Here is a 19,208-nt window from a genome sequence, read left to right on the forward strand (position 1 = left end):
AGTGTGATATAAATATATCCTGATCACTAAGTACTAGCGAAAATAACATAAAATCATTGTGAAATTGTGATGTGAAAATAATAATTTGTGAATTTATAGTGGATTTAGAAATTGCAGATTAACTGCAATCTATAGAGACACTTATATTTGTGTATCATATATTTTCTCCTTTAATTTAATAATTGTTCAGCTGTTAAAGAGACAAGTAAAAGCTATTAAAGAAAGATATACTGATCAGATTTGACCCTAGAGATCAGACTGTCTCTTTAACAGCTGAACAATTATCGAAAATAAACCATTAAATGAGAAATTATATGATACACAAATATAAATGTCTTTATAGATTAATTGAATGTTGCAGTTAATCTGCAATTTCTAAATCCACTACAATTCCCACATTATTATTGTCATATCACGATTTCACAATGATTTTATGTTATTTTCACTAGTTCTTATTGATCAGGATATATTTATATTGTAAATAGTATCAATAAAGATTAAATTTTTATTCATCTAATAACATCCCAGAGTGCCCCAATTTACACAATTTTTTCTCTCTTTTTGGCGACTGTATGTTTTATTGTGTGTGGGTGCACCTCTCAGGACATAAACTGAGGATTAAGGTCCACATGGACAAACATAGGGGATGTATAGATACAATACCTGGGGGTAAATGTATCAAGCTGAGAGTTTTCCATCAGGTTTAAGCAACCAATCAGATTCTAGCTATCATTTATTTAGCAAATTCTACAAAATGACAGCTAGAATCTGATTGGTTGCTGTAGGCAACATCTCCACTTTTCAAACCCGCTGGAAAACTCTCAGCTTGATACATTTACCCCCTGGTGTGGTGGAACCAACACTCTGAAACATATTGTACGAATGTTTTCAACACTAGTAAAATGCATTAAAATGGTTCTGATAAAGAAATACAATATCCCTGGATTTCTTGCTGCGTCATTTACATTCGGGAGGTTGCCGTAACACTGTGTTTTCCCAAATGCTGCCTATCCCATTTACTTGTAATTACAGCAAGTAAATGTATTGGGAAGTAGGCAACATCAAATAAACTCCTGAACTTGAGTTTAAACTCAATTAACTACCTCATGTAAACACACATATGCATTTGAGATGCAGTTCCACTGGAGTTTGCAGTTGAGATTTTAGTGTAAAATACACACTAGTGGGTATAAGGCCTAAATGTGTTACTTAATACTTTTAAGTATGTCTTTATCTCGCTTGGTCATAGAGTCCTTGACAAAAAAGTTGGCATTAGATTAGCAGGGATAAAATGTGCCAACAGATCCCCTATTCACTAACAAGATGACTCAATTCACATAATGTAATTTGCCATCATTTCATTGTGGCCCCTTCCCATCTGATTTTTGTCCCAGGTGCCAGGTGACGTTTGGCCCTATTAGTCATATGATCTGTTCCACATTATATACTGTGCTGGAAACCTCCTGAACATCCTGAACACTCTAGCCTAAAATTGTGCCCATTACCTAAACTTATTGAACCAGTCATTTTTTGTGGGCTGGGCAAATATTCAGCTAATCAATTCACTAGGAAGTAGTAACATAACTGAGGCATCGAGCCCAGGGATTGGCTGCATTTATTGTGTTTAGGCGACAAATACTGAGGACAAATAATAATTTGCCTAGGTAGGGGCTGCTTTGACAAGTTTAGTTAAATATGTCCCTATAGTATGGGTTAGGGAATGTAATTGGGAATATTTCTATTGGTTTATTTTCCTGTATTAGAGAGACTACATCTCTCTTTCTGATAAGTCAGTTTGTGAGATTGTTTGCCTTCATGTCTACACTGTCATCATCGTCATCAACATTTATTTATATAGCGCCAGCAAATTCCGTAGCGCATTACAATTGCTATATGCTGTATACACTATGCTATATTATGGAGACATAATATATAGGATGGTTTACAAAATGTAAATGACCTTATAGAAATGTTTCTAGAACTCTTCTCCAATCTTTACACATTGATACATACCCTGAATGCTCTTCTATATTAATCCATCACTGTAACAAATGTGGACCTCTAAAAGATGTCACTTCTAGTATCCTGCGTGGTACATGCATGGGGGCTTACATTGTTTCTAAAGTAATAACTGTAAATTGAAATAAACATGTCGTACTCTTCCGGCTTTTACAAGACAATTAGTAAGATGTTTTTGAAGACTGAATTATCCTGCATCACTGCACATGCACAGATACTGCTGGGCTGGACAAGTCCCACGAGCCAATTAAAAACACTGCCTAAAAATGACCAATTTCAGGAGATAAATATAGATACAAATCAGAGCACACCTTCTGTGTCCCATTTCGGGCTACATGGATGATTTTTAGTCCAGCAATTAAATTACATTACATTAATTCAGACCTGTCCTCCAGGAGTTCTGGGGGCAGATATGAATAAATTAAGTGGTGAGTGACACCATTCTTGCCGTCAAATCTGAAAGGCAATTGCAGAAAAATCTTTATCCCACCCCTGCTCACTCAAGGCCTGATTCAGAGTGAGATGTACATCCATTTGTGCACTATGCATGCTCAGAAAGTGTACGTACACAACTGTGGCTATTCAGACCTGCAAATGTTTGGCATTTATTCCCCTTACGCCTGAGGAGGCTTCAAAGGGGAGGGAAGGGGTCTTGTAATGTAGGCACTGTACAGTAAGGTCATGCTCGAGCATTACCCTACCGACGGAAATGTAGTTACACATAAGTCTTTAATTGCGGGTGGCCAGGAGTAAGTAGCAGATGATGATGGCGATGACTACCCGAACTAGCCAACCACTTGTAATCATAGGTTAGCAAATGATTTGGTGAGACATTAGTAGTTGCTCGGTCATGATGAACATGTTGTAGCAAACATACAAATTTTAGGGGGGTGTTTTTGTACTCATGTCGAGAAGTTATTCCTACTGTATTATCTAGGTTATTCAAATATGAAAATTGCATTCTTAATTTATAAAATAAAAGGAAGCATCTGCTACTCATTCAAGCCTGGACGCATCTTCAACTCTGATTACGGCATACTAATACACGTGTGCGCAACTTTTTGAATGGCAAGTCATGCTTATACTTGCATTCCACCCTGAATCAGGCCCTCAGTGTTCACTAAGGTGGGTGTGGATTGAACACATCAAAGCAAGACCCCAGTAATCTTGCAGGCAAGTAAAAGCTTTTGTGGGAGAATTACTTGCTCTCTTGATGGTACAGGAGGTTTCCTGCTTATTCTGAAGTGTCTCCGACAATCCAAAGAATCACTTCGAAAAAACAGCAATTGATCGCATAAGAATTAACCACCACAAACCAAAAAAACCTGCCAGCAGTATTTTCTATGTCAAATCAGCAGCTCTTACTTCCAATGATTAATTTTTCTTGCCATCAGCAATTATCAACTGACAAGAGAGTATCAGGCTGTAATAGGATGGTGACTCGTGTGTGAGTTGAAGTAAATGCCTTGGTGTCATATTTCCTGCTTCTAAATTTTGTTTTTAAGGTTCGTGAAATAGATAAAGAGGCCAAACTTACATGGTACTATTTAACAATTTTTAATAAAAATATACATGTAGGGATTGTTCTTTTAAAGGGTCAGTGAACATAATATACAAGTTGCTTTCTATAAAAGAACTACTATTAGTAGTAAAATATATACTGTTACAGTGTGTGTATGTATATATATATATATATATATATATATATATATATGTGTGTGTGTGTATAATGGGCACAAAGTTTTGTTTTGAAATGTTATGGATAGCTACTTTACATAAGAATAATTGCCATTTTGGTTTATCGCTCTTTTAAGTGAGCACTGCCTGATTGATAAATACAAGCTTTTTCGAATACATCTCTTATGTTTTTGTCTCCTAGCAAAAACATAAGAGCGATTCATGCTGAAAAAGCGTGAATGTGGCATTATGACAGCGGAATCTGAACTGTGCTCCCCATCTCACCTCAGCTCCTTAGAACACATGGCTCTGCCCTCAAACACTGGTTCTCCAACATCTCCTGTTACCCCACCAATACTGCATGCTTTATGGTGGATCTACTCAAAGAAGCAAGGAGATCAGGAGATCCGAACAATATTCACTGCTGGTGAAGACACATTAAAGCACCATTGTTCTAAAAGCTACTAGATATGTCTTACTTCGAAGGCAAAATGGCCGCTTTACCCTTTATTCCTGTATTGTAGCTTTCTTTTACTTGATTAACTTATATATGCCTTCTTGCAAATTATTGCAATTTCCTACAAGAATCCTTCTCTGGTTCTCAACTGTGTCTTTATAGCATATCTCCATTGATACTACACACACTAGTGCACCATCACATCTGTCTGAATCTTCACTCTGAGCCAGGATAACTCCTCTTGTTTCAGCTGTGCCCACTTCCACTTAGAATTTAAGCTCTAATGAGCAGGGTCCTCCATAGCCTTTGTTTTCATGTCTGCATTTATTCTTCTACCTTGTATGTCCCTGTTTTATATATGTCCTGTTTTCCCTACTGTACAGATAATAATAATAATTATGCACAGATGGTTTTGTTGCACTGGGATATGTCACAAATCTGCTTACTAGATACAAATATATCCAATACAGAGGACACAGCAGAGATGTAAGGGCGAAGAAAAAAAGCAACTTTGCCTAATGATATAAATATATGACAGAAAAACACACTACGAAGCCATAAAGATAAATCAATTAATAAAAGCAACAAGACAGCATGTACAAGCCAATAAATCAGTCATTTGAAGTTAGTGAACCTCTTTAACCACCTCTCCTGTGTAAGCTCACACTTTAATCCCTCCTTTCTGTATTTTCAGCACCAGGGGAGAAGATGTCCCTGAAAGCCTCTACCAGTAATATCACCAACAAAAATGATCCCAAGTCTTTGAATTCCCGAGTCTTCATTGGCAACCTAAACACAGCAGTGGTGAAAAAGAGCGATGTGGAGTCCATCTTCTCCAAATATGGTCGTGTTGTTGGCTGCTCAGTGCACAAAGGATATGCTTTTGTACAGTATCTGAACGAGAGACATGCACGAGGTGCTGTCCTTGGGGAGAACGGACGAGTATTGGCTGGGCAAACACTGGGTAAGTAAATAACTGCTCCAACAAGAGGAGCCATCATTGCCTTTGTTATATTTTGTTATCTTTAAGTCAAGATATTCTTGTTGCTTGAAAGTTCCATCTTCTGAACCTATTGACTGGCACTGGCAGAGACCAGTGCTATTATCCACTGTAGGGTTTGGTCTTCATCTTACAGACACAAGCAACATGTAGCACTTCTATAAGCGAGGAAGTTACTCTAATCACCAATATTCTTTACATTATTCTTGCAACGGTAGTCATAGTGCCTACTAGTATTCTCCTGACACATTTCTGGGGTAAATTCTTTAGAACTCAATGGATGCACCACTTCCTTGGCTTTAAAAAGTTCAAGCTGGCTACTTGATTTGTCTGAGTGTCTTAAGCATAATTTTGTTCACACCTTCAGTAACTTACAACACGCTAGGACCTACGTAATATAGATATAACAACATAACCCATTGGATTACTGAAACTCTGGATCAGTATTTTTATTTTTTTTACCTTCGTTTAAATTGGGCTTCGTGCTCGCCTTCAAGACTTCTGCCGTGCTGCTCCCAATCTTTGTAACTCTTTACCCCACTTCACTCGACTTTCCCCCAACCCACAATCCTTCAACTCTCACCTATTCAAGCTCATCTATCCTTCCACCTCCTAACCATCTTATCCATCACCTCCTATTCCTTCGCCTGCCATCACAATTTTATCCCAGTTGGTCCTTCGGTCTCTCATCACACCTCCATCTAGAATGTAAGCTCTCATGAGCAGGGTCCTCTCTACCTATTGTTTCATGTCCGTCTACTGTTGAACGTCCTGCTATGTCTTTTGCTGTACTCTGTGCAAGTCCCCATTGCATTACTCACACTCATCTGTGCTACTTATGTGTATTACCTCTACTATTTGTTACTTGCTTCTGTATCCAGTGCTACTCAATCTGTGGTGTCTTATAAATAAATAAAATAAATAAAATTAGTTACTGTAAGACAAGTCAGATTAAACCTGTGACAAATAAAAGCTTGATATAGATGTGTGATTTTCAGCTGGGTTATTGTGAGATAATCATCAAAGGAGACAAATCACATAACCCTTAGGGCTCCTTTGTATCCCAATTTTTCAAGGACAGTTCCCTTTCTCTACCCAAATTGTTTAACACACACTTTCCCCATAATTTCAACTCCTGATGCCCCCAAATTACCAGGGTAAAATGGGAATAGGTTTCCATAATTGTTTTACCCTATTTATGAAGTAAAAGAAAACATGGAAGTTATTTTGTGGACTGGCTAACTGTAGATCACGTGGGTGTCCAGGATATTCATTTTAAAAGGATGGAAGACCTACAGGTGTCACTTTTAGATTTTGCAGCTGGTCCAATCGATTACTTATAGAACACTCAGTTTGTCTCATGCTATTAATAACACATAGGGGCTAATGCAGAGTGAGAAGTACGCCAGTTTGCGTAGTGTATCTTGTGTGAAATCGCTCTGCACATGTCCAGAAAGTTTCCACACACATATGCGCCTATGTAGACTTACATGATTCTGGCACTGATGCCTTTCTGTGTCTGGAGAAGTGGGGCCGGGAAGGAAAGAGTCATTGCATCATAGGCCAAGTACAGTAAAGTCGTGTTTACGCACAAGTGGCTCCTGCAGAACTGCAGAAACATGCATGTATATGTCTGTTAGGAGGTGTATGTTTTTCACTTGCTGTAGCTCTGTCAGACTAGCCTAGGCTGGAAATATTGAACCTAACAAATGTGTCCTGTTGGATGGATTTAGTGGTAATGACCTGGTTACAGGGTTAATTTTTCATAAAACAATGATTTCGTATATAAGTAAAGCATAACACCCAATTTATTGGGGCAGATTCTAGCAGTTGACAGGGTCCACAGGAACCTTGCTCAAGGCGTTTCTGAGGAAAATAACAGCAATCACAGTACAAATATCTTCTTGGCCAAAATAACAAAAGATTTTAACCCATAAACACCCCGCTAAGACATATAGGGGGAATTCAATTCCCCTCGAAGTACTGCCGCGCTAAAACTAATACCGTTATTACAGCTCAGGGAGCTGCGAGCAAAAAGCCGGCGTTAGAACTACCGTAATAACCGTAATTACACACATTATTACCGTAATAACGGTAATAATGCGCAGGCCGTGATACTTTTAACAGTAACGCGACCAATTGAATACCTCCCATAGTCCATATAGACCTTGCGGATCATTGAATTGGCCCCTTGAAGTTTTTTCATTTGGGACAGTGTTTACGTGCTTGTCATGCTACATGCAGGCATTGCTACATTACATAGGAATGAGCTACATTCCTGTGGGGACAGTCCTAGCACATGTGAAGTCCTGAACCAACCCTTACCATCTTTCCTTCCCTTAAAATTCCCCTTTCAGATGGTAGGGGCTTCCCGGATTTGAAAATCTACTATTGGGCAGCTCACTTGAGTCAGATTATAGCCTCTTTGCCCCCCAGTGACACTGTCGTGGGTTGATATTGAATCTGCCTATCTTAAATTTCTGATTCTTTCTTGTGTATGGGGTCTCTCAAAACAAGCTAGATCGCCCCTTGTCTGTCTATGACCCACCTTGCTATTCTCAGCTTTGATTTGGGAGGGAGGCCTGCCATCCCCATCTCAATATCCCAATTTCTTCCCCTCCTGTTCTGTCTCTTTGGGGTAATCCTGCCTTCCCTCCTGGGCTCTCCCCAGTTTTCCATAGACCCTGGGCAACCACGGGTGTTCGGTTTGTTGGAGATCTAGTATACCAAGGTAACTTCATCTCTTGGGATGATTTGCATTCTAAGTATCAAAAACTCCATCCTAAATTTTATGAGTATTTTAAGTTACTTCACTTTGTTGGCTCCCTCCCCCACCCATGTTTCCCCATTTGAAACCCTATGTCTTTCTTCGTCTTTGCGTAGAGGCACGATTTCCTATATCTACACCCTAATTCTCTATGTACTTTTTCCTCCCGGTGGTAGGCATGAGAGAGAGTGGGAGAGGGATCTGAGCCACCCCCCCCCCCCGGAGGAGAGAGATCATAAGGGATCAGGTTGCCACCAGCTATATTTCCACCTTGGTCAAGGAGAACGCATATAAAATACTCTATCGGTGGTACTACACCCCCAACAAAATTACTAAAACGTTTCCCTCTAGTTCTCCACTATGTTGGCGGGGCTGTGGCCAGATGGGATCTTCTTTACATATTTGGTGGATCTGTCCTAAAATATCCTCCTTCTGGGACCGTGTTAGGGCCCTCCTCTACTCTCTCCTCCCGTGTCCCGTTCTGAAAGACCCATGGTCCTTTCTTCTTTGCTATCCTTTGATTGATAATGATAGGCAGTCCTCAAAATAAGCTTCCCACATCCTTGCTGCAGCACGATGTCTAGTAGCTAAATTATGGAAGCAAGCTGAACCCCCTACTATGGCGGCCCTACGGTCCTATATTTGGTTTATTGCCCAGAAGGAACACATCAAGGACAATAAAGGACACCAGATTTGGCCCCCTTGGCTCTACTTGTAATCCCTTTACTCCTATACTAGATCCTTTCTGCTACAGTGAACCTTATGAGGTCCTTAATGGTGCGCGAGTCATAGGTGACCTGATGTTGGACGTTGTTCCTTCTCCCTGAGTCTTTGGGTAGTCTTTTGTTCTGTATTTTAATTTTGTCAACCAGTGCTCCCCCTCCTCTTTCTCCACCTCATATTCTTAGAAAATGTTGCAGTATCTTGAGTACTTGGCACAACCAATGTTTGCTTACTTGTTTGTTCTGAGACAATATGTTGTTGTTCTTTGGTAATGTACTAATTGCTGATTCTTGTCTGTTTGTTAATGCTATTTTCCAAAATGAATAGTTATAAAATGCCCCTTTCAGTGCCACGTGCACCAACAGCAGATGCGTAGGGCTCATTTCCTGACTGCTATCAGATCAGGAACAAATTCCTGATTTGTGAGACGGTGGTACAGTCCCACCTAAACCGGGACAGTTATGAGTTATGCTGAAGAATCCTATTTGATCAAAACCAAATCCTTACTTAAATTTTCGTATTAAATTTAAATCTTTAATTTTAGCTCTTGCAATAATTAATCCTGCAGTTTATAGACTAAAATTGTATGGAAATCAAAATGCACATTCAGCTAGCTTAAATTGTGCTACAATTATAAACCTTATTTTACTATGATGTCACATGCCAAATCGAACATCGGGATTAGGCACATCCCTGATCTAAGAAATGGAAGGTTTTCAAAGTGCAGCCAGTTCAAAAATTGCAATTTCAATATACATACGCGAGTCTTGTATCATATATTTACTATGAGTAACAATTATAAGAGTCACACAGATATACTGTGCATAAACAGTAGTGCAGAAAACTAGTGGTCAAAATAACATCACATCAATCTTCAGTGGTGCACATTGCCGGCAATACGGTAACAAATCTCTGCTACTTTTCTTCTCGCGAGGGAAAACAAGTGGAGATTTGAGAAAAAACATTGAGGCGACGTGTCTCCACGGACCGTTCCAGATACACATCGCAGCACCTCGCAGCTAATTGAATTCCCATGTCTCATGCCTGTCCACCTCGTGCAACCTTGATGTCATGTGTTAAGCTGTTTGTCTGGAATTCATACTGGTATCTGTTCTAGTTGTAATTGTTGGCACATGACTATTCATGTATGTATTATTATGCTTAACTGTATTCATGTATCGGTTATTATGTTTATTATATTCAGTTATGTCATATATGTTAGATGTATGTTATATCTGTAAGATGATTTTCCAGCTCTACAGAATCTATGGTGCTCTATAAATAAACAATGATTATCCTACACTTATAAAAACTGTCCCTTAAATAGCACCATATCATCATCATCATCATTTATTTATATAGCGCCACTAATTCCGCAGTGCTGTACAGAGAACTCACTCACATCAGTCCCTGCCCAATGAAGCTTACAGTCTAAATTCCCTAATACATACACACACACAAACACACACACAGTAACACAGACTAGGGTCAATTTGATAGCAGCCAATTAACCTACCAGTATGATTTGATTTTTGGAGTGTGGGAGGAAATCGCAGCACCCGGAGGAATCCCACGCAAACACGGGGAGAACATACAAACTCCACACAGATAAGTCCATGGTTGGGAATCTAACACATGACCCCAGTGCTGAGAGGCAGAAATGCTAACCACTAAGCCACCGTGCTACCCCATATGTATGCCTTACTCCAGATGTAACCTTACGAAGTGCAAATTAGTTTATTAGCAAACTTTTATGTTGCAGTCACTACACTTCTTTTTTTGTAAACACCTCTCAGGGAGTTTATGCAGATTAGCCCCACCTCTTTTCTGGGTAAACCCATCCCCTTTCTCACCGCTGTCAGGCGCCGTCCCTGTGCCGCGTCCTCCGCACAGGGACGGACGCCTGTCTCTGCCCATAGACGCCCGGTTGCTAGGCAACAAGACATCACTTCCGGGTCCCGGCAACGGGACGCGATCCACAGTATCCGGCGGTGGTGTTCAGCGTCACCCTTCGCCGTAGGTATTCCTGCCCCCCTTCTCCTATAAATTTCAGACTCTGGCACCTAATGAGTGCCAGAGTATTAGGTCTCCTGAGCTCCAGCGCTACTAGTTTATTTCTTGTGCTTCTCTGTGTATTGACCCGGCTACGTTCCTGACTACCCCTGTTCTGGATTCCTGTGTTCTGACCCGGCTACGTTCCTGACTACCCCTGTTCTGGATTCCTGTGTTCTGACCCGGCTACGTACCTGACTACCTCTGTTTCTGGATTCCACGTGTATTGACCTGGCTACGTTCCTGACTACCTCTGTTTCTGGATTCCACGTGTATCGACCCAGCTACATTTGACTACTCTCCATCCTCCATGTTCCTGGTACTTGACCCGGCTTGTTTGACCACCTGACTCCTCTTCCATCTTGCACGCTTCACTGGGTGCTCCCTCTGAGGACCGCGACCTGCGTGTCTCTCGCAGCGAAGTCCAAACTCCCTTGCGGGGGTCCCTGGCGAAGACCTGGGACACGTTAGACTCCGCGCCTCATTGGTGAGTTGTGCTGAACCCAGTAAGCTACGCACTCCTAGTTTTGTGACAACCGCAATGCAAAGGAAGCAGTAAAAGAAAATTTTCCTCTGCTCCAAGCTTTATAGTTATAGCTCTCTACTGAGCACCGTTACTCTAAAATGTTTATTTTGCAATGTGCTTTCCCAAATGTCCCTCAGTGCACCTCTAGCCAAACTGTCCAACAAAGAAAAGTGACGCTCAAGTGTGAACAGGGAAGGTCACTTTGTAAATATGAAATAAGTGGATGTGAACATAGATTTTCTTCTTTACGCTGAAAGGATTTCACACCTAGAAGATTTATCGGTGCCACTAACATGTCTTTGAAGATAGAACTTTGCCAACCTTTCTAGCCATGTTTTGTGCTAACTGATCTTTCAGTAGTGATCATGTCTTGCTTTAATGTGCACACAGTCTTATCTAACCATGACCAAAACTCCAACATCGTAATGTTTTTTTTCCCAGGCATCAATCAGTTCTTTTTTATGTCTGCTGATGCTTCCAAGACGGGACAAAAAAAAAAAAGATTTTTAAATTGCCAATATATTTTATTTACAGTGGTGAGATAATGTCTGTCTGCATTGCCTTTTTTTAATCACACATTAATTTGAACTGAAATGTGCTCTGATCTTTATCTAGGTCATAACAACACACCACAAATGTCTATGGGGCTTATTTATCAAAACGGATGTTTTCTCTAGAATTAGGACTTCTTCCAATAGATCAACACATGCTTCTCCCAAATATAAATCTGAAGCCTATATAAGAAGGATCATGGCGGTACATGTATCACCGCAATCCTCTTATTGCAAGCGCCATCTCAGAATGGAGGTAGCTGAGGGTACCAGTGGTAAATAACATCATATTTCTTCCTATGAATCCTCCAGCTACCTGCGGCAGCCTCTGGAAGAACAAAAAAAATGCTTTTTTATTTTATTATTTTATATTTTGAAATTATTTTAAAATGTGTTTTATTATTATTTTGTTTGTATTTTTTTTATTAGCATTCTATTACTTTTTAATAGAAAGTGGTAGTGGAAGCCCAACTCAGGGTTCCACTATGGTTGTGTGAACTGGCAATGCCCATGCACAGCGGCCACCAGACTGGCAAAGCGCTATAGTCCTCTTACTGCTACCAGCTAGTATCACCGGGGAGCTGAGCATCCCCAAAATGTAATGTGTCCTTATTGGACACATTACAACTAACGTTCCCTATGTTTGCTTCAAAAAGTAAATGAACCTTTACATTGAGTAACTGGAAGCAACTTTTACAGCATTGACGTCAACCAAACATTTTTTGTACCCATAGATCAATCACTCACATCAGTTGGGAGCATTTTGTGACCTCCTTACAGAATTGTTTCAGATCACTGATATTATTTGCCTGCACTACATAAACTGCTCACTTCAAGTCATACCACAACATTTCAGTTGGATTAACGTCAGGACTTAGAGTTCTCTCTGTGGTAGATTGACATGTGCTGCATTTTGGATTGCTGTCATACGCCATGACCCACATTCTGACATTTTCATTTATTTATATAAGAAGCACAGTACATTCTAAGTACCCCACTGCCATTATAAACAGATAAAGCCACACTAGCTTAAATAATAGAACAATAAAAAAAAAATTGTTTTAATGCCTTGATTTGTTTTGTCTGATTCTGTACAGAGAACTCATTCACATCAGTCCCTGCCCTAGTCTAAATTCCCTTACAGTCTAAATTCCCTAACATAACACACATAGACCGAGAGAGGGGGAGAGAGAGAGAGAGAGAGAGAGAGAGCGACTAGGGTCAATTTTTGATAGCAGCCAATTAACCTACTAGTATGTTTTGGAGTGTGGGAGGAAACCAAAGCACCCGGAGGAAACCCACGCAAACACAGGGAGAACATACAAACTCCACACAGATAAGGCCATGGTCGGGAATTGAACTCATGACCCCAGTGCTGTGAGGCAGAAGTGCTAACCACTGAGCCACCATGCTGCGCACTTTAATCTCATTCTTCCATAGAGAACTTTTCCAGTCATCCAGGTTATCTTTGGTAAATGTAAGACAGATGAAAATGTTGTTTTTAGAGAGTAGTATTTTCCTGCTTGGTATTGACCTACACTCTTCTCAGTGTTTTCCTTATGGAGGATATGTCAACACTGACTTTATAATTTAGATCCTTAGCCATTACCATAGATTTCAGCATGATATATGGTAGTAATGTACATCTTGACGGAATTATTTTTTTTAGACAACCACTCAGGGAGAAGTAACAGTTTTGTTGTATTTTCTCCATTTCTATGCTACCTGTCTGACCAAGAGATGGCCAAATTCTATGTCAACGGTTTTATATCCTCATCCAGTGTCATGAACGTCAGCAAGTCTTACCCTTAAATCCGTTGTGTCATAGAGAGCAGATTACTAAAATATGTCACGTTTTCTTATACATAGAATGGTCCCTTAAACCTGTTTATCTCATTGATATGGAACATGTGACTCATATTACCCTCACAATAATTCTGATTACACTAAAGGTTCATATACCTTTTACAACAAAAACAATGAATGTTGATTCCCCATTTAATAAAGATATGAAAATTTACATTTTTTTGTTATTTTTATTGATTCTCCGTATTTACTATTCTTGTTAGGTGACAATGAGATCATATTTTTGTTTTAATTAAGGTAGGAATGTAGATAACGCTAATGGATTTGCAAGCTTTCTCCTGTGAGTAAGCTTACTCACTATATTTTACATTAGTAAAGAACGTCTTTATGTTCTCAGGATTTTATCTCTAAATCATATTTACAATTGTTCAGGTAATTTAGTGAAGGATCACTGAACAATAATACTAAGTTCATGAAACATGAAAGAGGAATCTTCTTGCATGTGGTAGTAGGCTGTGTCTAATGATGACAGGTTGCAGAATGTGCATTGTGTAGTACCACCTTCCAAACCACAATGATTGCACACATTGGATGAATAGATGGCCCATGACCATACTCAATGTGAGCAGGAACCTTTGCACAGATGTGTAGAATAGGGGCAGTTATACATATTTGTATTACTGCACTCTGTAAGTCTCACTTTTTGTAAATTATATAAATGTCTCAGTAAAGGTCATTTATGAACCACAAATAATATGGACTGCTCGCTGACATACTCTGACTCCACTTATAATAGTCACAGCAAAACAAATCTTGTCTCGTGGTACATACCCATCCAGCCACTCTGCTCTGCCTCTGACCTACGCCTTAATTTACCTCTCATTATCTCCTCCCATGCTCGCCTCCAAGACGTCTGCCGTGCTGCCCCCAGTCTTTGGAACTCCCTACCCCGTCTCACTCAACTCTCTCCCAGACTACAATCCTTCAAACGCTCACTCTAAACTCGCCTTTTCAAGCTTGTATATCCTACCACCTCCTGACCATCCTATGCATCTTCTTCATCAGCCATCTCCATCTTATCTCACCTCCCCTCCCTCTAGAATGTAAGCTCTCGCAGGCAGGGTCCTCTCTACCTATTATCCCTCATATGTCCTGTCACGTCTTTTGCTGCACTCTGTGTGAGTCCCCATAGTGTTACTCAGTCATCTGTGCTACTTATGTGTACTACCACATCTATTTGTTACTTGCTTCTGTATCCAGCGCTACGGAATCTGTGGCGCCTTATAAATAATAGTAATAATAATAATAATAATAATAATAATAATAAAAATCACGCAGAATTGCTAAAAAAACACGGGGGACTGCAACTTATATACAAGTGTTTATTATTTCTTTATGTGTTAAATAAACATTATTTAACACCTTCACCGCTAAGGCTTTTATCATCCCTATACTGAGCCTAGTTTGGCACTTTTTGGAGTTCCAACATCAATAGCACCAATTTATTTATGCAGTACCCACACAAATTATACTTTGGGTTTTTTTTTTAGAATACTTTGAATTTTCAGAAAATACCATTAGTTTGCTTATACACATTGTTACATCAACGAAGACAAACCCCAAATTGCCACAATGTGTGTTTGTTTTTTAAATTGAAATTTAAGTAAAGTCAAAGTTCTTTTTTTCTAAACACCAACAAGAAATACTTTGTGGTTCCTGCTAAAGCATCAATCCACCTTTCCAAAACAGCAAAAAGCAGATTCTAGACACATGTTTTCATAATAAAATCCACACTTAATATAGAAAATGGTTTTTTTTTTTCTTTTGCTATTTTGAACGGTCTTGAATGAAATGCATAAAATATTTAGGAATTATATGGGTAGCCCATGTTTAGAAATAGACAACCTAAAGCACCAAATGAGGGTACCCTTGATGTTATTGAAGCCAGGATGGGGAGATCTGAGCATTAGAACCCTACCATCTCTTCACTTATTAACTCTTTCTGTAGTGTAGGGTGTTCTTGTCTGGTTGTCACATAGAGGGGTTCATATAGTTTCTTGGAGACAGGATGAACATTACAAAACCCCTCCCACATCCTGGGCTACTGAATGTGGTCTGCAGTGTAGAGTATTATTGTCTGGTGATCACATGTGATCCTCTCCGTCCCTGGACTTTTTAATGATTTCTGCAGTTTAATGGTTTTTCTCTGATGTTCACACATGATCACAAGAGAATAGCTACTCAAGGGTCATGTAATTTCCTAGAGCACTCCCCTCTTTCAAACTTGGGTAGTGCTGAGTCTGTGGGTGCCAGGATTGGGGAGATAGGGCACTTTTAGTACCCTGTCCCACTCCCTGACTATTTATAATTGTCTGCAGTGTAGTAGATAGGAGGTATGGGGCTTGAGGACATCTTCACATCCTGGAATCAATGCCATCATCAAGCTCCACCCCCTCCCTGGCTACTCCGGCAGTAACCAGGAGGGGGAGATTTTAGGCAAGTTTTTTCCACATCTGAACCTCTGCAGTGCTAAGAAGTGGTCCTTAGCACTAAAGGGGCTCAACACACTGCAGCTCTCCTGCTTTCCTCTATAAAAGCAGAGGGGGTACAGACAAGATATTGGGTCACCAATATAGATAACCCAAGTTTAGGAAATTTAGATTACAAAAACCACAGCCTCTGTAAGAGAACTTTAGGATCCCCACTTTTATGCCAGCTCTTTTTGTTCCTCCATCTTTATTTAAGCTGCTTCGTATATTTTTTTGTATTTTAAACATTACATTATTATTTACTTTATTACTCATTAACTATTGAATACCTCCGAACAGTCATTTATAAATCATTACTTTGCATGAATCATTAAATAAACAAAAATAGGGCTGAAATTAGGTTCATTGGGTCACAAAAAAAGCGTTTGCGCAGCTGATTAACTTTGAATGAGCCTTTACTTTCTCATAAATCTTTATTTCAGAGAAGTTTATGAAATATTTACATATATTTGTTAAAATTACATACATACCTTAGATAAAAATGTATCCTCAAATGTTTATTTTCTTTTTAATATGAGCAGTTCATAGTAACCTTTCTCAGACAGCTGCCAGGGGAGTCATGCAGATGATAACTTCTCTGCCTCTCCCAAGCAAATATGATAAAATGACATTGACACTATGAACTGGTCTTGTAGACAGAGCAGTAATTCTTTAGAAAGACTCCTAAGGATGCTTTAAATCTGTCTCTGTGAAGCAATGTAGAACTCTCCACTATATGAAATGCGCGCCCTCCTGGCCTAGCAGTGCCTGGTATAATATATGGTGGGTTCTCCCCAGACTGGCATACACAGCTACGCTCAGATTACTGCTGCAGAACCTGTTGTCAGCTTCACGCCATGATTTGCAGAATGGTGGCTGGAGCAAGCGGCTGCTCATACATCAGAAAGGCCACAGCAAGGTCAGCGTTGGAGACAGATCAGGAGAACAGGAGACAAAGAATTTATATCTTTACACAATGACTGTCATGTGCAAAGCAACTGTTAATCAAAGACTCTGCTTTAACTGCACTGGAAGAGTGTCTAATTCATGAACGATCATGTGCAGGACCTTTCAGCTTGGTGCCATCAGCGCCATGGCTTTAATACATGCTAGTAAGTGGAAAGCACATGGGTGAAAGATGGCTACTTATTTATGACACCTTTCATTTTAACCCTTGCTCTCTAGCTTCCCTCACACTGTTTTCCTGCCTTCAAAACACTTTGGACCTCATTTAGAGTCGGACGCAAAGTCCGCTTTAGGCGCATCGGACAAAAAAACACTACCACGCTTGTGCTGCAAGCACCATATCCGCCTGCATCTTGGATGCAATTAACACTCGCGACAGCTTGCGACTCACTATGAGACAATGGGAGGAATGCGGAATTGTGAAGGCGTGACCCTGTAAGTAAATCCTAGTCGCAGTGAGGGGCAGACGCAACACACGTCAATAAAGGGCTAAAACTGTGCGGCAGGAATTAGGTGGCGCAAGTAGTTAGCTAGCTGCAGGAACTGCTCGCAGCTCGGTAGAGTAGTACGAGTGGGACGCAACTGGGGTTGCTTGCCACTCGTAATACCCTGCCAAGCTGCGGCACACTCCCACTCCTACACTTCTTACACAGACTTTGCGTTCGACTCTAAATGAGGTCTTTTGTGTGCATGATCCTAATTATGGACTCATATGGGATCCCTTGGTTCATAAAATACGCTCTCAGTCATAACAGTCTAAAGGGTCTATTTATTAAGACCCATAATAGGAAAGATTTCCTAAGACTTCCTCACAGTGATAGAAAACCTTCTATTGGGCAGTTTAACAAAAGAAAGATCACCGGGGCAGCTGAGCCACTGCAGGGTCAGTCTACACATGCAGCTACCACATGCATATTAAACCTGTGCCCATTTTTTCGGCTCACGCCATCCTGAGATGATGGTACCAATCAGAGAAAGGCGATGGTACTATTAACAGTGCTGTCCTTGTTAAAAAAAAAAGTTAAACTAGGCTTCCCCACACTTTACTGGCACAGGGGCGTTGATGATTAGGTAAAATCCCTGAATCTGGTGAAAAGTCCCTTTTTCACCGAATGGGGGGGGCTTTCTACTGATAAATAAACAACTAAAACTTGATTTGTAACCCTAATCTTGTTGGTTTTAAAAGTATGAAAGTAAGAACTATGCATTTTACTGTTGAGCAAGTAGTGAGTGGTGATTTGTTTTCAGTGATACATAGCGTGTTGTAACACTTAATCGGTGCTACGTCACACAACTGGGGTGTGCCTGGTCATTGAGTATGCACAGTAAAGATAGGCCAAGCTAGAGAAATAGAAGACTATCAGTGTTAGCAAAATACACATAGATATCATTTCCAGGAGAGCTGAGTTTGGAAAGCTATATGCACATTGGAACCAGGAATTAAAGTGAGGCGATTTTATATTCATACTGTAGAGGTCAATGAGGTTGTAGGAAGCTCTTCACAAGATAACTTGAAAGTGTAACATACAGTATTAAGGAAGAACACCGGTCTCACTTTGACAAACCAACGTATTGATACGTAACTTTTGTTGCATTTAATAAACAGATATGTTAGTTGAGGAAGAAGCAAGTGAAATGATGGCATGTGATTGAGAGAATCTGAATTACAGAATGTTTTCCTATGTTGCTTGCCTTTCCCCTGTCAAAATACATACAATAAAAAAATATATTTATTTAAGAAAGCTCCAACAGTCCCAAAAGAACATTCACTTGGGCAAATAAACCAAGCTCACCAAAGCTAAAAACAAGATGTTCCTGGTGGAAGTGTGGCTTCAAAAAAGGTGCAGATATCTCTGCTTACTGAGTGATAACATCCCTTGGATGTCAACAGGTGCAGAATGTTTTAAAATCCCCGCACCCTGTCCCAACTTAAATCACCCACTTGATTCCTTCACTGTACGGATTGGAGCTTGAACAACATTGTTTAGAAGAGAGGATACTTCTAGAAGAGAAAATAGCAAACATGATGCCCATTCCTCCAGCACAATAAGAGGGTAGATCTGTATATTCTATGCAATCTGGTAAGCACCAGATACCACCTATAATATACATTATACAAGTTTTCTTTAACTTGAG

The 19,208-nt window shown here is 40.0% G+C and overlaps 1 protein-coding gene across 3 annotated transcripts in view; it reads left to right on the forward strand.

Moving 5' to 3' along the window:
• The window catches only part of RALY (RALY heterogeneous nuclear ribonucleoprotein), a 131,927-nt gene that overhangs the window by 90,647 nt on the left and 22,072 nt on the right, over window positions 1-19,208 (forward strand). For all 3 annotated transcript variants that reach the window (XM_075177552.1, XM_075177553.1, XM_075177554.1), the window contains one exon: window positions 4,848-5,117. In XM_075177552.1, the coding sequence (XP_075033653.1) occupies window positions 4,862-5,117 (256 nt within the window). In that variant the 5' untranslated portion in view covers window positions 4,848-4,861. The remainder of the gene's footprint in view (window positions 1-4,847; window positions 5,118-19,208) is intronic.

This window comes from Mixophyes fleayi, chromosome 6 (genome assembly GCF_038048845.1).
Source record: "Mixophyes fleayi isolate aMixFle1 chromosome 6, aMixFle1.hap1, whole genome shotgun sequence".
Lineage (NCBI taxonomy): Eukaryota > Metazoa > Chordata > Amphibia > Anura > Limnodynastidae > Mixophyes > Mixophyes fleayi.